We start from the raw sequence: 22994 nt of genomic DNA, 5'->3' as shown, positions 1-22994 counted from the left end.
CACTGCAACAGGATGATCTCATGGAGACATAAAAATTGGCAGCGTCCCCGAAGTTCACAGAACACTGGCAGGAGAATGAGTTTCACTGGTGCTGGGATGCTCCACAGGCAATTTCTGGCAGACACAGGTGGGAAAAGAGTCTCCTAGGAGAGAGGAGAGGCCTCCATGGATTTTAAACCGGGAGCTTTTGGTTTTGCATTCCAGGTTGTAAGTTGGGTGTGTAATTTTCTTTTTTTATTTTGCTGGTTAGTTCGTCCCAAAAGCCTAAATTACTGTGCTCGGTGGACATCCTGCCATCAAATCAGCTGGAATCTGTTGGACAGCCTGTTTTCCAGTGGTGATATTCCCCCCAGAAGCAGAAGTTCACCCCAGGGCCCAGCGAATACTGTAGGTGGTCTGGGTTTGCTCTTTGTGTATCCCACACCCAGTGGTATTATCCAGGCAGGCAGAGGGACAGTTTTCACTGGGATGCTGCTCCCAGGAGCAGAGGAATGCTCCTTAAAAGAAGTTTTCCTGTCATGGATCTGCACACAGCCTCTTCTGAACAGGATGCAAGGTCAGAATTTGGGGTGGCCTGGCTGGAGCGGGGTGACGAGGCAGGGCTGGCTGCTTCGCCAGGCAGGGGCTCATCCCTGTTCTCCATGGAACCCGCTGCTGTGGGCAAATGGCCCCAGGTGCTGGGATAATGGCATCCCTAATTGTGCCCTGGACAAGGTTAACTGCTTATCTGGCAGCCTGACATCTTTATTGTTATTAATGTCTGGATAATGCGCTGTGGTGGGGTTTTTAGGCATAACTTTGGTAGCAAATATTTTCCTTTTGTTTGCTGCCATGGGGATTCCCAGGCTCCAAGGGTGGGGATTCCAGGCGTCAAGGAATGCTGCTCCTGTTTCTTTCCATATTAAATGGTCACTGCAGCCCTTCCCCTTTATTTTTCCTCTGAGTAGAGGTGGTAGTGAGCAATTCCTCTGGTGAGTCTGGAGTTTCTTAGGACAACGGGTGTCTGGAATGGGAGATGGAGGAGGAGGAACCATCAGTCAGATGGGGCTTGGGATTTTGGGGTGCACACAGGGATGGGGAGGCTTAGGATGCTGCCAGGCATGGGTGCAGGTGCCTGTGGGGCTGAGGGTGCTCTGGCAGAGACTAGATCTGTCCCTTGGAGCTGGTGGGGAAGGGAAAGGGAGCTGTGGAAGGCAGGAGGCGGCTACAATCTGTCGGCTCCACAAAAAGTAGTTTTTTGTGATGTAACTTGCTATTAAACAGGATAACAAGGTCAATAATGCCTTTGCCTGGGAGAGCTTCAGCCAACGCTTCTATCAAAACCAATATTAATTTTCACTAATTAGGAGCTGCAGCTAATGAGTGTCACAGCTAATTTGCCTCATCCATAACGAGGGAGAGGAGGGGGTCAGGCGTCTGGGATCAGAGCCTGCAAATCTGCCTCCCCCTTTCTTCCTGGCCCAACATGTGTTTGTCACCTGGGTGGCTTCTGTCTGCAGGGACATGGGAATACGTGTGTGTGGTCCTCTGCTGCCTTCCTTGGAGCCTGGGAATGCTTTGGGAAGGCAGGGAAGGAGCTGGATGGGGACACACAATGTGCAGCAGGTGTTGGCTGCTTCAGTGAGGGGAGGGAAAAAGAGTTTGGAAGGATGTGAAAGGGAAGTCTTTGGAAAAGAACAGAGGATGCCTGCTGTCCCTGAAGGGGAAGTCGTAGCGGAGTGTTTGCTCTTGAAACTCTTTTAATTTCAAGAGCCTTTATTGTGTGTTTTTTCCCTGTTCCCTTCCATTTCTTTTACCCACACAAGCCAGCCTGGAAAGAACCAAACGGTGAAGCAGCGAGTCTGTCACCATCCACAGCCTTGTGGATGTCTGGGGAATCTTTCTCTCGTCTTTGACTCTGTGACAAGCTGGCCAAGTGTTGCAAATGTTTGTGGGGAGTGAATTTTGTAATTTCTTGTAAGCAGGTCGTCTTCCCGCACGGGTCGCGGGCAGGAGCGTTCTGTGGATGTTGCCAGGAGCGTGAAGAGAAAGATTTCTGATTTGGAATTACCCCTGTTTGGCTTGCAAACTTGATCTGATGGCTCAGAAGAGGGAAGAAAGGGTGCACTGCATCCCTCTGAAACATCTGTATAGTCTGCGCTTTCCAAAGAAGCCGCAGTCGAAGAATTATCCACAGGGATTACTGCTTTAAATAAGAATACACCAGAGAAATCTGTGGTCTGCTGTCAGACAGCTTGTTGTTAGGGATGGCTAAAATTGACTGAATAAATGATTCACTGGTTTCATTCGCGTTGCCCTGACTGTAAACCTCAGGAGTTTTCCTTGTCGGAATTGATCTGTTCTGCCGGCAAAGCCGCCAGCGGCACGCGCACCGCCAGCCCGTCCTGACGCCTTGTAGGAGGGCAGGCAAGCTCCTGCCTTGTCCAGGGGATCTTTCCTAACAGGCACCCTCCTCTTTGGGGTGTCTGGGGCTTTGAGAAATGGGCTTGGATTTTAGGCATGTCCTGGGAAACTCCCATGGGAAAGAGAAGAGCCTCTCTCGGAAACCAGCTCTTCCCAGAGCATCCCTTTGTGGCATCCCGTGAGGTTCAGGTGGGGACTGCTTGTGGTCCTGGCTCTCATCCATGTGCTTTGCCTCCAGTTTTGTTATCCAGCTGCCTGGCTGATCCTGGTTTGGGCTGGTGTATTTGATTATTTTATTTTTCTTCATCCCTTAGCCTGAAATCGCCACCCAGCCCGCAGCAACTCCCAGAAGGTGTTTTCCCTTCCCCTGCTCCAAGGCTCACTGCACCCTCAAATGTCTGGACTTCTTGTTCTTCAGCAGCTCCTCCTTTTATCTGTCATCAGCCTCAGTGGGGAGAGGAGAACATATAAACATAGATAATAACATATATTTAATATACAGGAGAAATCTGTGCCCTGAAGCTGGGCACGTTATCTGGTGGGCGTCCCCATCCCCTGCTTTCCCTTTGGTGGGGGCTGAGAAAGTTTCTTGGAGCTTATTGCCCAGGGAAAAGCGACCTTCAGGCAGAGTTCTTGGGGGGAAAAAATCTTCCCCAAGCGTGACAGATTTGGCTATAAATCTGCAGATTAATGCCCAGGTTCCCAAGGTCTGTCATCCTGCCTGGCACGTGAGCTGCTCAAAAACAACGTGCAGGCTCATCAGTCATTTGGGAGGCTGCAGGGAGCCTGTGGACATGCCTGTGAGGGGACACGAGGGACAGATGGGACAACATCCTCATCTGAGGCCACACACACTGGCATCCCAAAACCTGAGGAGCCTGGGGTTGTGTCTTGGGCAAGAAGTGGAGTTGGAAGAGAAGCAGAGTTTTTGCATGAGGAATAGCTGGGGTGAGGAGATGGAGGGCCAGGGTCTCTCTTTTATTCTTTTTTTTTTTTCTTATGGAAAGAGTCAGACTGGTTTTAAAGCAGATTCATCACGAGTATCTCTTATTGGTACAGGTTATTAAGTCGGTTATGAATTTCTTGCACTTTCACTCCCAGGAAAATCTTTCCCTTATTCCTTTTGCATTCGCTCTTGATTGATAAGGTTTATTGTCACTCTTTAATAACCACAGATATAATCTCAGCCCAAATTTGAGGAATTTATGGGAGTTACCTAGGCCAGGGTATCTGCATCCTGCCAAGGACAAGGGCTAAAATAAAGGACAACCAAAAAAATGAGAAGAATGGCTCTCTTTTAATGGGAAAGGAGGAAAAAGAGGTGCATTTTTTGCAAATGTCAGCTCACTGCCCACAAAAGCAACACTGCATGGAAGTGCCTGTGGTGTGGTTGGACTGGGGGGATTGAGCTTATTTTGGGGTTTCCTTTGAGGTTTTTAGCTGTCCCTGGTGCTGTGGGGATTGGCAGCCTCTGGGATAGCGTCCCCAGGACTGTGGGGTGGCTCATCTCTCAGCCACGATGCACCAAGGATCATTTTTGGAGATCCATAAGGTCCTTCAGTAGAGCCAAGGGGCCAGGTGGCTGATGTGGACTCAATCTGGAAATCAGTTTTAGGTGGAAAGAGCAGCATTTCATCCAAGAAATGGCCCAGTAGCACAGGAAAGATTCAGCTCTAGTGCATGTGCTCTGAAGAGGCTGGGATTGCGCAGGAGTTTGGAGGCTGCTGCCCCAAAAGGACTGGAAAAAAATGGATATGTGTGACACAGGAGTCTCTGACGTGTACAAGGAGCAGGGAGATGCTGAATTTGGTGGTCAATACCCATTTCTCCCTCAGTCAGGGCTTTGGGGGACAGAGAAGCTCTGAAAGTCTTCGTTCTGAGCAATTGAAAGAAAAAAGCCTAAAACTGGGACTTATTGGATCACTTTCCTCTTCATAAATTTCCACTTTTAGAACAGTCTGTGAAACCTCAGTGATTGCTTTCTTTTTGCCTTCAAACAACCCAGCAGCTGGGATTTAGTGTGGAGTTTTGTGTTCAGTTTGGATTTTAAAATGTTATTTGGTTTCACATGTGACTGAGTGGGGTTTTTTTGAGCGCTGGCTGTTCTGGACACCCGGTGAGGGGTGTGTAGGCTCAGCCACCCCTTGCAGCTCTGACCCAGCCTGCAGAAAGAGCAGCCAGGCTCTCACAGGTCACCTTGGACAGGGGAATCATAGAATCCTGGAATGGTTTGGCTTAAACCATCTCATTTCAACCCAGGAATCCACTATCTAAGTCTGCTCCAAGCCCTGTCCAGCCTGGCCTTGGACACTTCCAGGGACCCAGGGGCAGCCACAGCTTCTCTGGGCACCCTGAGCCAGGGCCTGCCCACCCTCACATGAAGAATTGCTTCCCAATATCCCATCTAGCCCTGCCCTCTGGCAGTTTAAAGCCATTTCCCCTTGTCCTGTCTAGCAGAAGATGAGAACTGCTCCTGTAGGAGGATTTGTGATTTCAGACGTGTCACAGCTACCGTACAACCTACAATTTGTAGTCGAGGAGGAGCCTGGGCTCGTTGCATGCCCAAAGGATTGCATCAGTCTTGGAAATAGCACTTCACTGGTTCCCTTCTCACCCTGTTCTCTCTTGCTGTGATGAAATTCCTACAGTGTTTCCCGGAGTTCTGAGGCAAAGGGCACCTGGGCAGGTAGCACCCTGAACCAGGAGCCCCGAGGGTTTTTGTAAGGTGCTGTGGAAGTGATTGAGGGATGCTTTTGGTGGTGTTCTGCCTAAAATCTATTAATTCTGGTGTCCAACCCTGCTCTTCTTCTCTTTGTGACAACTTCTGGGCTGTTACCTATAAGTAGAACCTTACAAAAGAAAAGCCTTGTGAAATCAGACCTTGCTATTTCAGCTAAGGTAGCAACTGGCCGGAGAAGTTCCCCTGAGAAAAGAATCATAAGAATAAAAATCAGTTTGCAGAACAATCTATTCTTGTGAGAAAACAGTTTGCACCTATAGAAATAAAGTCCATCCCATGAGAATCCATGGGGGGGAAAAAGAAAGTAAACATATCTAAAAAGAAAAAAGTTTAATGAACACATACACTAACCATTACCAACAAATCAACTGAGCTTTGATAATTTGAAAATTCAAGCACAGTGCCTTCTAATACCATATGAAAAATAAACTGTGTACAATAAAGGTTCAGCTACACAGAGAAACAAGTGTCTTTGTCCATCTCTGTTACAGCACTGGAAGAGCTGTTCTGTGCTTTTATTTGGGAAGCTTTTTTGAAGGCTGGATGCTGTGTGTTTGCGTAAGGATGTGTTTTTTGTGCAGGTGTCTCCACAAACCCTGGGAAAGCTCTTTCCAGAGGTAGCTTGCATTCCATCAAAAAGCAAAGGCATTCCCACCTGGCCTCAGTGACCATTTATGTGGGGTGAGCTGCCAGTTGCCAGCACTCAGAGCGACACTTGTAGGAGCAATTAGCGAGAAATCCTTTGCCTGAAATATGTTTTTAATAAACCATTCACCGGATCTATTCAAATAACAAATAAATTCCTGCAAACCCGACTCTCTCCTTGCAGACAACTCACAAATGAGAAAGGCTAAATTAATTGAATGCTCCAGCCACTGGGGATAATGGTCCAGCTGTAACAGAGCTCTCCAGATGTTTGTTTGCAGAAGAGTGTGCTTCCATAGGAAAAGAAAAACACTCGTGGGTATATTAACTCAGAAACAAGTTTACAGCTGTGTGCTCTGCCTTGCTCTCCCACCAGCCACTGTGGAGCTCTGTTCCAAGGTTTCCTCTTGCAATAAACAGCCTCTTTATTTCTCTCTCATTGTCCTCTTGGCCACGTTTAGGCAGCTGTGACGTCCAAAGTGAGGCGATGGCGCTGTGAAAGGCTCCTGGGCTCCAGCAGATATCCAGGGTGTGCCACGTGTTGCAAGTACAGCTGGAGCGCTGCTGCTCGCGGTCGAGGCTGTTGTGGCTTGGCTTCTCCCTGGTTTTGGGGTGGGTTTGCCGTGGGTTGGGAGAACAAGGCGCTGTGTGTGGCTGGTGGGAGCTCACAGGGATGAGTGGAAGAGCCTGGGCTCGGTTTAATTCCATCTAAATGCTGGAGCTTTGCCCAACTTCTCCCGGAGGAGCTTGGCTTTTCCAGCACACTGGAGCCATCGGTCCAGCGCTCTCCATCCATTTCTCTGGGCCTTGTTTCGATTCTGTTGTTAAACAGGCCAAGCTGGATGTGGAGCCCCGTAGCTGAAGTGTCCCATTACTCACAGGTGAGGGGACAATGGGACCTGGGGCCACTCTTAAATATCTCTCCACGTTGGCGTCATTAATAACCGCGGCGCTGGCACCACCGGCTCCTGAACAGCCTCATTTATCAGCAAGCAATTTACTGCAGGGCCGCAGATAAGCTCCCACCTCACACACCCAGGCACCACCTGCCAAGTTTCCCCCCCAGCTCCTCTTTGGAGTTTCAGAGGGACAAAGAGGGAGGCACGGGAGGAAACGCTCTGTCCGAGTTGTGACAGCCGTCGCCAGCCCCGAGGAGCTGGGTGGTGCCTGGAGGAGTTGGGATGATGGGCTGAGTCTGTTTCTCAGCCTGTCACCTTTGAGGAGAGACTTCCAAGCCCCTGGTTGTTCCTCTTGGTTCTCTCAAAGGTTTTGTTGCTTTCCTTGTGGCTGCCCCATCCCTGGGAGTTTCCAAGGCTGGGTTGGACAGGGCTTGGAGAAACTTGGGGGAGTGGAAGGTGTCTCTGCCCGTGTCAGGGAGGTTGGAACAAAGTGGCCTTGAAGGTCCCTTGCAACTCAAATCCTTCCACAACTCCGTGATCCAAGGAGGAAGAGGAGCAGGAAATGTAACCTTTCCAAAACCGGCTGCCTTGGATTTCTAATTCCTGCCCCGTTGCTCAAGTCCTGCTTTGACTGCAGCCGTATCTTGGAGATCAGGAGGCACTACCTCAACTCTGGAGAGATAAATCAGGAAGTGATTTCACTGCATCTTCATTATAACGAGGCAGAATTCATCACCCAGCGCACGCTTTGAAACCTCAGAGAGTTACGGTGACAGTCCAAGGCCGGTTTGCCCATGGATCTGAGATCCGCAGACAAAAACCTGGCCGCTGGTACCATCTCCTGTGCCTTTGGGACTTGGATGTTCCTTCCAAATCCCGCTGTGAAGCAAAACACCCCGTGGTATTTGGGCTGAGGACGGCTGTATTTTTGTTCCCCCGAAGCATTCAGAGAGCAGAGCAGCTGGGCAAAAGCTGTAGCAGAAAAAGGGTTTGTATTCCCTGTGAGACTGAGAGCCTCGGGGATGGTTCAGCTTTTGTGAGGCGCAGATGAGATTTCAAACAAGACGTGAATGAATCCCGTGTAATTTGCTGACGGGGTTTGTTTTGTTGTTGGCTTTTTTTTCCCCTCCCTCTTCCCCCCATTCACATTGATCAGCTCCTCAGCTTGACGGGGCTGCTGGTGGAGGAAGCAGTTCAGCAGCGGGGCCCGCTGCAGTGGGAAAAGGGATAATAATGGCTTTAAGCCAAAGGAGAGTTGATTTAGACTAAGTGTAAGCAAGGACTTTTGTACAGTGAGTGTGGCAGGGCACCTCGTCGTGGTGCTTCATCCCTAGGTCAGGTTGGAGAAGGCTCTGAGGAACCTGGTCTAGCTGAAGACGTCGCTGCCCGTGGCAGGAGGTTTGGATGAGAAGCCCTTCAGAAGCCCCTAGGAACCCACAGCATCCTGTGACTTCTCCATTAGCATTGCTGATGTCCCTGCCTTACCGTTCTGGGGGTGTCTGACACCCCAGAGGTGCCCTGCAGTCCTGGGAGACCTGCTCCGTGGGCACTGCAACCTAACGAGCTTTATCTCCGACCTCATATTAATTGCAGAGCAGCTCCTCTTTTCTAATTAACACGAAGCTACGTTACCTTGCCTGGCTAAAATGCAAAACACCGCATGTGTCACCTTACTCATAAATCATTTATTTACACCAAGCAGCAAGGCACCTCATTAAATCGATTTCTGGGGTTCTGCTCTTCTCCTGTTTGCCCTGGTGTTTTTTCTAGAAAGTGAGATAGGGCTGAAGAGAAGTACTGAGCTCGAGGGCTGTGGGTCAGCTGCATCTTCTGGTCTCTGCTCTGGGAGATGGCAGAGGGTGTGTGCCCCTGTTTTCCCAAGCTCAGACCTGTGAGAGGGTTTCCTTTGATCTAAGTTAGTTTAAAAAAATGAACATTTCGGAGGGAGTGGGGTAGAAGGCAGGAAGGAACAAAGGAAATACTCCTTGTTCTTTCTGGGCTGTTTCTGATTTCAAAAGTTAATTAGAAAAGGATATTCTGTGGATTTAGGGTTTAAACTTTGTGTCAGATGTGTTAATCAAGGCTGCATTAGCCAGGCTTTCCTGGAGGAGTCAGTGGGGAGGGTGCACCGAGTGTTGGGGTTTTTTGGAGATGGGAGCAGTGCTCATGGAAGTCTTGGCCGTGCCGAGGGAATGGATTTTGCCTTCAGAGGTTGGGAGCACCTCTTCTCCCAGAGCTGCAAGAGCTGGGCTTTGGGTCTCATGCAGCCAGCTCTGCTGGGGCTGTGCCAGGATTGGTTTGCTAACCAGTTTTCCAGGCCAGTTTTAACAGCCCCCAGGTGATGCTGGGATGTTTCTTTTACCCCCAGATTTTATGTTTTCCTTCTCCCTTCCGCTTCACTCTGCCTCCCACCACCCCTCTCCGTGACTCACACGTAGCTGTTCACAGTCCCATGAGGGCAGCTCCGAGGAGCGAGGCTGCACCTGATATTTAGGGTTTTTCCAGAACCCCCCTTTCCCAGCCTCCTGGGAGGTGTGTGGGTACTGATGAAGATCACAGCCTGGTTTCCAGCTGGCTCAGGAGTGAAATACGTATTCCTGCCTGTTTTGTACCGCCTTGGCTGTGCTCCTAAGGGTTGCCCTGGTCTTTGGGAAAATTCAGGATTTGTAAGGTGCTAGACCGAGTGGTTTTCCTGAGTTCATGAACTTTTACAGCTCTGTCATAAAAAATTAAATCAATTTAATGGGATTTCCCCCTTTATGACCCCATGATGCTCAGTGAAAATCCCTCCCACCTTTCGTATTTATCCTCCAAATTTACCAAACATGGACTTTCCACTCTGGGGAGTCTAAATACTTTAATTTCCAAATTCCCTGCTGCTCTTCTTGTTCTCTGACCCTTCTCAGACAAAGGTGTGAGTGAACCACCAGTTAATTTCCTTTAAAATTAGTGCCTTGAATGGTTGGTTCACCTGCAGAGCTCGTGGCTCGTTCCTTGGGAAGAGGATCACATCCAGACTGGAACCAGCTCCTCTCCTTTCCCCTCCTGTTGTGGGGATGAGAAGGACAGAAATCAATAAAAGTGAATGAGACTCTTTGACAGAGCAGCTTCTGCAAGGGAACTTTTATATATATATATATTTTTTTTTTTTTTCCAAAGGGTGCAAACAATGGATGGAGCAGAATTTGCATAAAACTCATTAGAAAAAAAGTACAAGTTTCATAAATCTTGTGATAAATTAATGCTATATCGTTCTGAACATGATGTATTAATTTTAGGATCAAATGAATGGGTCTGTGATCATTCTTGGTAATTATGAGGCACCCAGGCAGTTTGGAGAGGAAATTATTTTTAAGTTTGGTTTTTTTTAAGTGCTGGAACCCTTTTTTCACTGGAAATACCTTAACAGCCCCAAAACCCTCCTTTGACACATGTTTCTTTTCTTATTCTGTCTCCTGGGTGTTTTGGTGTTTTATTTGATGCAGTTTTATTTACTTCCCTCTTTCACGCTGGAGCAGCCTCTTCCTTCCCAGACAAAAGGAAACAAAAGCCCTTTCAGTTTTTAAAAACCCTCAATGGTCCCAGGGAAGGCAGGAATTGCTGGATCCCAGTTGGAACAGGCAGGGAGAAAACACCTGGAGCGCCGCTGTTCCGTGGATTGCCCAGGGATGAGCATTTTTTAATTCCCCGTTTTTTCCAAACAGGTTTGGAGATACCACAGCAATGCTAAGGTGCTTCAGTGATTTTGGCAGCAATACCCCAGCCTGGTTGGAGAGTTTTGATTTAAAAAAACCTCTTCTCCAGCCCAAGGAGGTGCCAGTGAGTGAGGAAAGGATGTCATCTCCATCCATGGAATCCTGGAATAATTTGGGTTGGAAGAGACCTTAATGATCATCCAGTTCCAACCCCCTGCCGTGGGCAGTGACACTTTCCACCATCCCAGGCTGCTCCAAGCCCCATCCAGCCTGGCCTTGGACACTTCCAGGGATCCAGGGGCAGCCACAGCTGCTCTGGGCACCCTGTGCCAGGGCCTGCCCACCCTGCCAGGGAACAATTCCTTCCCAATATCCCATCTAAATCACCCTCTGTCAGTGTGAAGCCATTCCCCCCTGTCCTTTACCTCCATGCCCTTGCCCAAAGTCCCTCTCCAGCTCTCTTGGAGCCTCTTCAGGCACTGGAAGGGACTCCAAAGCCTTCCTGAAGCTTCTCCAGGCTGAACGGCCCCAAGTCCCCCAGCTTCTCCACACACTGCAGAGGCACAGCACCAGCACGAAGCCACGTGTTTAAAAGTGTGTTTGGAGAGCTTTGGAGTGTGATACCTGTGCTGCTTTAAGCCCTGATAAAGGCTGATGGATGGCAATTACTTGTCAAATGTTGGTGTTGACTTTACTGGGGAGGAGGCCACTTCTCTGCCTGGGTGTGGGCCAGCAGCCAGGGACTGCATGCACAGCATCTGCTGGGGGAGCCCCAGGAGTTCTGTTTGTTTCAATGATAATGCTGAGAAATTTCAGTGTGCCATTGATATTTTTGATGTATTTTTCCTCTCCTTGTTTGTTGTTGTGAAGTTAACCAAAGTGCTCTGTTCTGAGCAAACCAAGGCATCCCTCTGTAAACAGGAACGCTTAGCCCTTCCTTGCTGCTACTCTCTCTGTCCTAAACTGCTTAAGATTGCTTTGAAACAGTTTTAAATGGCTTTAAATACCCTTTTACACCCTTCTGAGAGCTGGGGGGTTGGAAGGCAGCCCTCTCTGAGTTTACCCACTGTCTGTCAGCTCTGCTTACGGATCCTGCCTGCACACTGACTCCCCTCTCAAATAACCAGACACAGCAGAGAAATCACAGGCTCTGTCTCCGAGCGGCTGAGGAACCAGGAGAAACTCTTCTGCTGTGCTTTTCGCTTCCCAGCTTGACAAACTCCCTCAGAAATGGTTTTGACTGCACAGATTTGTTTTCCCTCTTTGCTGTCACCTCTGTGTTTGGCTCCTTTCCCTCCCATACATGACAGCAGCTTGTGGCTCCTGGACCAGCTGGTCCAAGGCTTTTTCCTCACACCATTGGCAAAAAAATCTTCTTTTTTTTTTTTTTTTGATGGCAGAAAATTGTTCTTTTCTCATTTATTTATTGCTAGAGCCTTTTTTTCAAAAGGTGCTGGTGTCTCCCTGCCCTTTCTGGCTCGCTCTGCAATGCAGAAATTGGAGTGGAGGCAGCCTTGGTGGAGGAGCTGATGCTCCCCTGGGAAGAGAAACGTGTAACGTTGAGCTCGGTGGAATTTTTAGGAGTGGAAACTTCCCTGGCCAAGTCCTTCTGGAAAGTTTTGGCTCAAGTGGTGGAGAAGGAGGTCAAGGAGTGTCCGTGGAGGTTGTGCTGATGGAATGAGCTGCTTTGGGAGAGAGGCTTGGGATGAGGGCCTCGCCTGAGGAGCTGGGATTTGCCTTTAGGTGCCCCTGGGCATAGCTGGGTGATGTTGGCAAGGGTTTAAAAAGCTCAGCATTTTTGTGTGGCAGGAGATTTGCTGTTATGGTTCACCCAGGGAGCACAGGAATGGAGCTGGAGTGACCCTGGTGCCTGCCAGAGGTGTCCTGAGCCCTGCTGTGCTTTGGTTGCCCTCCCACGCTGGCACTGTCCCCTCCACATCAGGGGTTTGCCGTGCTCACTCCGTCCCCAGCCCTGGGTTTGTCCCCTCCAGGAAACTGATGAAGCCTCGTTCCAAACATGGGAGCAGCTCCTGCTTCCTGTGGCCTCCTGAAAGTAGATTTTAGGAAGTGGACTTGAAAGTAGGTTTTACTTCACTTCCTTGGCCAGAGAGCCACCATCCTTTTCTTTCCTTCTCATTGCTCAGAGACCGCTGAGCAGCACAGAAATATTGGCACTCCATCTTTCCTTTTCAAAATCTGTGGGAAAACATCCACAGAAGGGCTTTCAATTCCTCCTTTTTATTTATATTTTTATTTATTTTATTATTTTTTTTCTGGGAGGTGAAAGAGAAAATGAATTAGAGGCAAAGAAAAGGGAGCAGGTGACAAATGAGAAGAACAGGGCTGGAATTTCAAGATCAAATCCATCAAATCCCACCTCTGAGCACGTCAGGGGCCAGCCTGATATGATGAGCTGGGCTAATTGGAGAGGCCTGTGAGGAGAAACTCTGGCACTGGTTGTTAAAATCAGGATTAAAACGCTTTTTATGTTAAAGCGTAGCTGATGCCTCAAGGCTTGAGCCCAAAAGCCATTGCAGAAATTCCTATTAACTCCACATGGGTATGAATCAGACCTCTTAAAAGAGAAGATTATTAGGCAATTAATTAGAAAGCTGCCCCTTCTGTGCCCTCCATCCCACCCCAGCACACTCCTGCTGGCCTGGATCAGCATCGGGCTCCTTCCCTGGCCCTGATGCTCTGCACTTTCCAAAACCTTCCAGGAGCTCTAGGATCCTCCCAGAGACTGAGTTTGTGGTTTTCTCTCCTTTTCCATCCTCCTCTTGAGAGCAAAACCAATGGAGATGAATCAGTGGGGTGCAACCCCTTTTCCCACTTTCCTCCTCAGCCAAGTGGAAGGGCAAGGAAAAAGCAGAGGTTTGCAGCTACAAGCGAGGTGATGAGACAAGGGCTCCTCAGTGGGATGCAAAAGTACCCCCCCTAAAACAGCCAAACCCAGAAAAATATTATAAAATTGGATCAGGGAAAAAACAACTGAAAAAAAAAAAAAAAAAAAGCTCCTGAGGTCAATCAAAGTTCAGGACTTTGAGAAAGAAGAAAATCTGTGTATGTGTGAGAAAGAGGGAGAAGGAGCTGTGATTGAGAGAAAGGAGGCAAAGGGAGACAAGATAAATTCTGATTATCTGGTGGAATCAAGACACTTAACTGCCCTGTCTGATTCCTGAGAGGAAACAAATGGAGCCTATAACTTTGTACTGCAGGAAGATAATTTGTCCCTGTTCCCTCAGCCCTTGCTGGGGCCAGGTCGGTGCTCGGGCTTGAGGAGGCTTGAGCAGCATCTCCAGCACGACCCTGGGGAGGGATGGAAGGTGTTTGTGAACACCCTGAGAGGGGATCCTGACAGATGTGCTGCAGCTCTGCCTCTGCATGCCAGGCAGGACCCTGATGATGGGGGAAAAAAATCAATAAATAAGGATAAAATCAGTGAATACAATAAATCAGTGCTGAAGAAATCAGTGGGAGGTAGCTTGAACAAATTTCTGTCGTGGTGGTGGAAGTGGTGAAGCTTTGGTACCACACTCCTAAACTTAGCGTTCCCTTGGGGTAAAACTTGGGAAAAACTTGGAGCCAAGCAATTATGAAGTCTCATTTCTCATTTCAGGCCTGTGTTTCTTATTATCTTCTATTTAATTTGTTATTTTTGATCTGTATTTTATACATTTTTAATACTATTTTATTTTTATTTTTTTCCTGGACGAGGTGCTCTGAAGGTAGGGTGGTGATTACTGCCTGACTGGGAGATAAGGGAAAGATGGAATTATTATTTAAGATGGAATTATTATTTAAGATGGAATTTTTCTCTGCTCTCCCTGCTTCTGAGCTGTCCCTGTCTAAGCTCTAAGTTTCTTGTTTCTGACAAATCAAAGCACAGAGAAGGAATCTCTCCTTGGTTTTGCTCCTCTCAGAGCAGAGGGTGGTCGAGCTCAGAGTGCTGTTTTCCACTGATCCTACTCCAAAGGCTGACAGGAGCAAAACATGGGGGTGTAATGATGTGCCCTGCCCAGAAATGCTTTACCTCCTGCTCCAGGTTGTCCTGACTTTAGGAACTCAATTCCCTGGCAGTTGGAGGTAGTTGCAGTGCAAAGAGAGAAGAGTTAAACCCTAAACGTTCATTTTTCATTATCATTTATCGTTATTTATTTATTGCTACAACTGGGTTTGCAACACACAAACCACCAATATGATTAAAGCTGGGTGGCACGTGGTTTTCCTGTTCAGCAGGGATTTTAAGATCCTTTCCCTTCCAAAGATGCAACAAGACCTTTTGGAGTTTGAAGTATTGGCTGCTCTGGAGGGAAATGCAGTTGATGTGGGGTTTTTGAGCGGGATGTAAAGATGTGGAGGCCTGTTCTCCTATTAAACCAGGCAGAATAAAGAGGCGTGATCCTGGATTTATTTTGTCCTAGTTATTGGCTTTCCCTGCCCTGAGTGTCTTCTTTTCTCCTTGGGGCAAAGAAACCTTTGCTAAGGACGGCTTTGAACATCCTCCAGCATAAAATCAAGCTGCCTCCTTCTTTTATATCAGGGTTAGAGGGTTTGAGAAAGCTTCAGGACTTTGTATCCATGGGCTTGGCTGCTCTGAAGAGGTGAGAACATTGCAGAGGAGCTCTGATCACAGGCTGGGATAAAGCCACTTGTCCTTTTGTCTTTATCCAAAATGCCTCTGCTTGTGACCCATCATTTGCTTGCACCTGTTGGTGGAAGGAATGTTGTTGGGTTTTTTTTCCCCCCCCCAGTGGTTAATTCTAGCTGCCCCTTTTAAAACAACCACTATTCCTCCTGCAAACACGAATTTGTCTAGGTTTGGGCACTGAGTCTTGCTGTGCTCGTTGCTCAGTATTTCACATATATCAAAATACATCACATTTTGTCCTCTCCGTGGATGTGCTCGAGATGGCCTGAGTCATCTCACTCTTCTTTGTCATAGATGAGCCACTTCAAGCTTTTAAAGCCTTTTTTTAAAAAGGAAAAGCATTTTTGCTAGCTCTTGAAATTTCGTGGCTTCCTCTTGCATCCAGTCCTGAAGGTGATGCAGCCAGGCAAGCAGCTTGTGGCTTAGCAGCCTGGGCAGAAGCAGCTTTTTCAGTCCTAGAAGCCTAAAAGTTCCTGACTTTCCCAGGAAGGGTGTGGAATGCCTCCTTGCATGCTTGGACCCCCGTTCCTGCCAGCAGGGCTGGCTTTGGGATGTTCTCCTCTGCAGTTGTGGCCCTCCAGCCTTTTGAGGGTGCCTGGAGCAGGGAAATACAATAAATTTTTCCCAAAAGAGCCCAAATTGCCAAGGGCTTCACCTGGCTGCTGGGTCCTCCCACGCTGTCAGCCAGGCTTGTACCAGCAGCAATTTTACATGGCACTGTTGTGTCCCCAGTGAGGCTGGTGGCCTTGGGGCCTGCCAGGCCAGCTGGGTCCTCACTCAAAATGTGCTTCACCAATGTCCTAGGGCACTAAACTTTTAATCACAAAGTCACGCAGGGCGAAGGCAAACGCCTTGCGGAAGTCTATTATTTCTTCCTTATCTGCCAAAGTTTTAATCTCATCAAAGAATAAAATCAGGTCTGTTTGACAAGCTCTATTTTCCATAAAATCGTGTTGACTGGCATTAATTATGTTCCTATAGTTTAATTCTTTATTAATGGAATCTCATATTGGCTTTTTCCATTATTTCCGCCGTGATTGATGTCGCACCGATCGATTGGGAACTGCCCGGCTTGCTCTGCTCTCCAAAATGTGCTGCTGCTTTTGCCCTCTGGTCTGCTGGAGCTCCCCTCACCTTCCCAGAGGGATGAAATTTGCCCTCTGGTCTGCTGGAGCTCCCCTCACCTTCCCAGAGGGATGAAATTTGGACATCTGCTCTCCTTGGCCAGGAGATCTGGGGGCATGGAGTGCTCTGGTGCTGCCAAAGGTGGCTCACACAGACTGTCCCTCCCCATCCTCCAATCCATGTGGCCATCTCATCCTTATCCCCCTCTCCTCAAGGCCAGGCAGCCTAGGGAATCTCCCATCCTTATCTCCATCCAGCAGCTTTTTTTCCTCCTGCTTCCTCCCCCTTCCTGCTGGGGAAGGCACGGGGAGCAGCCGGGTGGGACGACAGGCAGGCAGCGCCAGGGCTGAGCCAGGCTGACTTTCTCTTTTGATAAAGGCAAGGAAGGAGAGGATCTGTGGTTCAGTCCATCTGTGCCAGACAGAACAGCCAGACCAGGCACAGCCTGACTCCCCTTGAGGCACTGGAGCACCCTGGGCGTGATCCCAGGTCTTCCGCGGACCTCCGTTCTCCGACAAGCTGGATGTTTTCAGGAGTTCCTCTTCCCTGCCTCGTTTTGCTCAGGATTTCTTCCCTCTCTGCGTCTCCCAGGTTCCTCATCAGGATTTCTTTCCTCTCTCTGTGTCTCCCAGGTTCCTCAGTGACTCAGCTGCTGGCCCGGGACCTGGACAATGACCCGCTGGTCTTTGGGGTGGTCGGGGAGGAGGCCAGTCGGTTCTTTGCCGTGGAGAGCGTCACCGGTGTCGTGTGGCTCCGCCAGCCCCTGGACCGAGAGGTAAAGCTGGGGAAAAGCCACCTCTGCTCAGACAGATGTGGCTCTCCATCCTCTGACAGCTGAGCTGGGTGTTGCTCCCTGCTGGAGCTGGGAATCCGGGTGTGTCCACGTTCCCTGGGCACCCTGGCGCTGTCTCCAGTCCAGAGGGGACACGGGCAATGAGCAGCGTGCTCTGGTTTGATCTGACTTGTTGGTTTTCCTGGGTGCTAGAATGACATCTGTGGGTCTGGAAGTGAAGGAATTAATAGGTGGGGATGATCTACCAAGGAGCCAGGCTGCTCACACAGTCAGGGAAATGTACAGGCTTCCTCTTTAAATCTCTGTGCCAATTAAATCCTTTACTATTTAGAACAGCGTGTCAAGAGATGTGAGGTATCCCTGCTTATTCAATCTCATCAAGACTTTTCATCCTCTTGTGGATTCAGGCTGCTGGATGCTAAATTTGGCAAGGTTCTTGCCTCAGAGCTGTTTCACCACCCCTATTTTCAATGGCAGCTTTGGTGTGCGAGGCTGGAATCCCATCCAGGTGCCTGCTCTGCTAAAACCTTGGCCCTCGCCGCGTTCCTGGAGCAAGGAGGAGGTGATAGCGGGAAGACTGGGAAAATACGATGTGATTTGGGCAGCGTGCTTAATTTCCCCTGTGCTTCAGCTGCCTGTATTTAGTGCTGCCTTGGCCAGCAGCAGCGCTGGGGAGATCAAGCCCATTAACACACCTCCGGCGCTGGCATTCCCAGCCGGAACCCGCCAGGCATCGGGATGCAGAGGAGCAGGGTGCCGGATGCTGCTCAGGCCGGGGCTGGGGGGGAAGGCCAAACCCAATTTCACAGTGTTAGGAGCGAGACTTTGGGAAAATAAAGTGCTTTTCTTCACCCCTCTCCCCTCCGCCTCCCCGTGCCAACAGCTGCCGGTGTGAGTCATAAATCTTCCTTCATCCAAATGCCTCCTGCTTCCCGCTACCTCCCATGCCAGCCTTAAGCCCAGGAGGGTGATCAATAGATTTTAGGTGTCCTGTGGTGTGCAGGGTGGGGAAGGGAAGGAGCTGGGCAGAGCTTGGATGCACGGATGGGCTCACCTTGATCCCAGTGGCTCCCAGTCAGCCATACACAGAAGACAGCAAAGGCAGGATATGGGAAAGGTGTAAGAGACATGGGAGAGGTGTAAATGCCAATTTACAGTGCAGGAAATGGTCAGAGGGAAGGGGCAGAAAGTTGGGAGCAGAGAACACTGGCCTGGATGTACCTTTTCAAAAAGTCAGGGGAGAAAAAGCCGCTCAGAAGTGAAAAGGAAGAGGGATTTCTTGTACAACGGAGGAGAAAGAAGGGAGAAGAAGTCATAGTAAGGTAAATGATGCAGGAAAAGATGAAATAGAGAAAAAGAGGAAGGAGCAAATGTATAGAGGCAAAGTGAATTTTAAAAGATTTTTTTTTTTTTTTACTCCTACGAAGATTAGAAGGAAAACGGATTTTTTAAAAAATGGCAGACCCTGAGGCTAAAGAATTGTGTTAAAATAATTTTAGAGACAGCAGTTGGTATGTGGAAGCTTTCTCTGGTTATTTTATTGAGTTTTTAAAATTTAAATCCTCAACAGGTTGTCTCTTATCTCCTGTTTCTCCTTTCTTCCCTATTGCTTTGTCCCTGGTGGATGAGCAGGGGGGAAAAGAAGGCTGAAAGTCACCGATGCAGCAGGGTGGGACGGCACAGGGAGCAGAGTGTCTCCTTTCCCTCGGGATTTCAGCCCTTCCTTCTGCCTGAGAGCATCACCCCAGGCAGGAGTTAGGAAGGGCTTTCCCTGGTTGTACTTCCTGGCTGTTTGGATGGAAATGTGGAAGCAGGAGGGGGTACACACCCTGTGGGGAGCCGTTCCCCAAACCCCTCTCCAAGATGAACACGGACTCTGGCGCAAGCAGAGCTCCTGCTCTGGGTGCTGCTGTCCCTGAGCCGATCTCATTAGGAATAAATCAACCAGAGCTGCAGCACGGACAGCCATTTCAAGCCGGCTTTTCCAGCCTTTCCTGCGTGATGCTTGGGAAACATCAAGTTGCTGTGCTCCAGCAGCTCAGGCAGGGCAAGGATACCACAGGTGGGAAGGGATTGCCAGGACTGGAGGGGGAAAAAACACCACCAGCTGGTGGGCAGGTACCAGATAAATGTGGTGACCTGAGTCCTGCTGCCCATCTTTACACGATTCTTTGGGAAGGTAGGAGCAAAATGATTGCTGGTGGGAAGAAAAGTGTCAGGAAGAGAAGGTCTGCTTCCACTAGCAATATCCCCCTGCCCTGATCCCAAAAAAATTCACTCTTTCCCACTTGTTGCTCCAGTGACTTGAATAGATCCCTAGCTCAAGCTGTTAATTTAGTTAAAGCAATGAGGAGCAGAGAGAATTGCCTGGGCATTTTCATGGAACTTCAGCCAGTTCTCACCACGTAGGCTCGTCCCAGGGTTGCCAGCTGTGTGATAGGTAAGTTGAGAAAGCAGCAGCAGAGGTTCTCACTGAGACTGTGTTGCGTTGCCATAAGACACAAATCCTCACATGTTTTAAGTGCCCAGCTGCCAATCAGGGAGTGGGTTCCTTAGCCCCACATCCTCCTGACCTGTGGCAGGGCATCTCCCATGCCTGTGGAATAATGGGAGCCCTGCTGGCATTCAGAATCCCCAGCATTTTCTGCCCAGTGCAGGTAAATGGCACTCCAAGCACCTCTCCTCTCGCAGAAGGTCCTGAAAGCATTTTGCGTGTAATAACATTGGCTGAAAGTCCCCAGCCTGCCATCTGCAGATAAACACCACAGTATCTTTAATTATAGTTGTTCTTTTTTTTCCTTCTCTTTCCCTTTCAGACTAAGTCAGAATTCACGGTTGAATTTTCTGTCAGTGACAGCCAAGGGGTGAGTGTGACTTCTCATTTCACGGTCTGCGGCACGGGCGGAGGGCAGCAGGGGCTGTGGGTCACTGCGGGCCCTTTCCACCAGGGGAGAGGGCTCACCCCTCGGCCCAAAGCCCAAAAACACAGCCACAAGCTGGCTTTAGGCTCCAAACCCACACTTAAAGCTGTTGTCCTTGGGCCTACAGGTGATCAAAGGGACAGTCAACATCCAGGTCGGAGACGTGAACGACAACGCCCCACAGTTCCACAACCAGCCCTACAGCGTCCGCATCCCAGAGGTAGGGATCACCTCTGCCTGGCTCCTGGCTCTTCCCTCAGTGGCCACCTGTGCTCTCTGGTTGCCACCAATGTATGGGGCTGTCCTCTTGCCCTGGACCCTCACAAGGTTGCAGGAGGATAAAATTTCTGGAAGTTACCGCCTGAAAATGGGCAGAAGCAAAGCGTTTTGGGTGTTGGGGGAAGGAGGTGGAAGAGGAGATGTGGTGCTTTGGTGACATCTTTCCCATGGCAAGTGGGAAGTTTAAGAATGAGCATAAATGAGGGTCTGTGTCTTGGTCTCTTCCTTGGAGCTGGGGGGTATGCACAGCTCCTGTCACAGAGGTGACCTGAGGCAGGACCAAATATTTCTCCAAATGCCTGAATTAGAGCAGAGTACTGCCCAAAGGCCTCTGGTGATTTCCTTTAACAGCTCCATAGCAGGATTCATCCCATAATGTCCCTGAAATAAAATAGGTGAGAAGGGGACACAGGAGATCATCAGGCCCAAGCTCCCACTAATCCAGCGAGAATTTCCACGTTAGGTCAGACTGCTCAGGGCTGTATCCAGCCAAATGTTGAATATCCCCAAGGACAGAGTGTCCACAGCCTTCTGCTGCTCTCTGTGCTGGCCACTGCATGGGAGGTGACATCTCCATCAGGGACTCGTCCATCAGGGACAGCTTCTGCACCTGCAGCCTGCCTTGGCCAGGAGTTTACAGGTCTGATGTGAATTTTGTCTTTAAGGCCCTGGCTTCTGGTGCCAGGAGGAGAAGGCAAGGATATTCCATCTGAAACAGGGGTTTAGCAGAGCATTTGGCATCCTCCAGTGGAGGAAAACCTCTCTTTGCACCACAGTGCCAGGGAAGTTTTTCTTCCTCGGGGTGCGGGCGAGGTCCCGTTGCTCTGCAAAATGGAGCAGCTTTGGTAACTGAGAGGTGCAAACGATTGTGTTACCAGGGTGTATTTAATATTCCTGCTGCTGCTGCTGCTGCTGCTGCCCCGCCGTGCCGGGCTCTGATCCCTCCCCATCCCTCTGCTGCCAGGATGAGGTTTCTTCATTAGAGCTGCTCCTGATGTATGAGCCAGGAGCTGGAGTCTCATCTTTGCACCAAGTCATCTGAAACCTCCCCGTGAGAGTGACACCGGGTCAGAGGCATTTCTGCTGCTCTTCAGAGCACGAGGGGTGGGGAAATGACTTGGCAAAACCCACTCCAGGTGCCCCCCGCTCCCGCCTTTGGAGCTGGCGGGTGGCTGTCGTGCCTTGCTGCTGCTCCTCACGGTCGTGCTCCTCCTGCAGAGGTCTGCAGAGCAAAAGGAATGGCAGTGGGGTGGGAGGAGAGCGAACAGGGTCCTCTCCCCTGCCCTCAGATTGGCCTCTGGATTTGCTGTTACCTGCTCTTCATGTGGAGAGATGGAAATGGGTTTGTGTGGCAGCCCTGGGAATCAGGGCGGTGTTAAACACCAGGTTTTTGTACACCTGGAGGAGCTGTGCCACATCTCTTCTTGCTCCTCTTCTTCTGTCCTAAGAGTCAATATTGCCAAGGCTGAGTTTTTCCCCATTTCCAGTATTAACCTGTGCCCAGCCTGGGGAGCAGGGAGGGCAAAGGTCCTGGTTTGGAATCATGGAATCTTAGAGTCGCAGACTGGTTTGGATTGTAAGGTGCCTTCAACCTCCTCTAGTTCAGCTCCTGCCATGGGCAGGAACACCTTCCACTGGCCTTGGACACTTCCAGGGATCCAGGGGCAGCCACAGCATCTCTGGGCAACCTGTGCCAGGGCCTTCCCACCCTCCCAGGGAAGAATTTCTTCCCAATATCTAATTTAAACCTCCTCTCTTGCAGTTGAAGGCCATTCCCCTGTGTCCTAGCACTCCTTGTCCTCACACATAGAAAATTAGGGCTGGCTGAGGAAAGGGAACTGCAGGCAGGCGATCTGGACAAAAAAAAGAAGAAAATATCCAAAAGGAGAGGCTGCACCTTAGAGCCCCTCTGTCTCCTATCACACTGCTGTGCACGTGAGCTGTGGTTCTGCTGCCAGGGATTTCCAGGACTGCCCAGCTGTGTGGGGCACAGCAAGCCCGGTGTTCCCCCCGTGCAGCCACCGAGCACTTGGCCTTCAGAGCTGTGCTCTCCTGGAGGTTGGCCTAATCTAATTACAAGGCAGTGAGTGCCAGCTTCCAGTTTCTACCCCTGATCTTTAACCAAGGGCACCGATCAGAGGTAATGAGCCACAAATGCGTTGCTCATCCTGGAGGCACTCCTGTTCTTTTGCCAGGGAGAGAGAGCCTTGCTTTGCCAGGCACTGTGAGAGCAGGGGATGGGGTCTCTCCACCGAAAGAGGACCCTCCAAGGGTGCAGGCCGTGGGAGGTGTCAGCAATACACTTTTCCTGTGTGTGGTGGCACAGCTGTCAAGGAGGAGATCAGACTTGTGCTGAGCCACAAGTTTTCCCTGTTGCTTGTCCATGACTACTCGGAGCCGGAGGTGGCGGGGGACACGTGGGGAGCAGCTGGGGCTGGAGGACCAGCCATGGTGAGGGATGGCAGGTCACCCCATGTTCCAGACAGCTTGAGGGCAAGCAATGAGGGCACAGGTACCAAAATCCACCTGAGCGAGCACCCAGCCCGAATCGAAGGGCCTGTGGATAATGAATGAAGAGGGCTGGACTTGGAGAAAGAGAAGAGTCGAGTGTGGTTTTCAGTAGACTGGCTCTGTGCAGATTTGGCAGCTAATGAGGGTTTTTCTCTTTTTAATTTTGAGATAAATGGATGTATCGATTTGCAGTTGTCGTAGCTAATGGAGCAGCAACCGAAAGGCTATTTAAACCTCGCTGCTATTGTGTGGCACTTGGAAAGTCAAAAGAAGAGTGTGCATAAATAAATGGAACATGAAGTAAACTGACCTTTAAAAACAATACTGCCTCT

General features: G+C 49.7%; 1 protein-coding gene across 7 annotated transcripts in view; it reads left to right on the top strand.

Moving 5' to 3' along the window:
* CDH23 (cadherin related 23) overlaps positions 1 to 22994 on the top strand; it is a 176130-nt gene that overhangs the window by 20454 nt on the left and 132682 nt on the right. For all 7 annotated transcript variants that reach the window (XM_015633531.2, XM_015633529.2, XM_015633536.2 and 4 more), the window contains exons 4-6: positions 16791 to 16933; positions 19768 to 19815; positions 20000 to 20092. In XM_015633531.2, the coding sequence (XP_015489017.1) occupies positions 16791 to 16933; positions 19768 to 19815; positions 20000 to 20092 (284 nt within the window). The remainder of the gene's footprint in view (positions 1 to 16790; positions 16934 to 19767; positions 19816 to 19999; positions 20093 to 22994) is intronic.

This window comes from Parus major, chromosome 6, assembly GCF_001522545.3.
Source record: "Parus major isolate Abel chromosome 6, Parus_major1.1, whole genome shotgun sequence".
Lineage (NCBI taxonomy): Eukaryota > Metazoa > Chordata > Aves > Passeriformes > Paridae > Parus > Parus major.
Note: the sequence above shows the minus strand (reverse complement) of the source record. Positions and strands in the feature narration are given on the sequence as shown.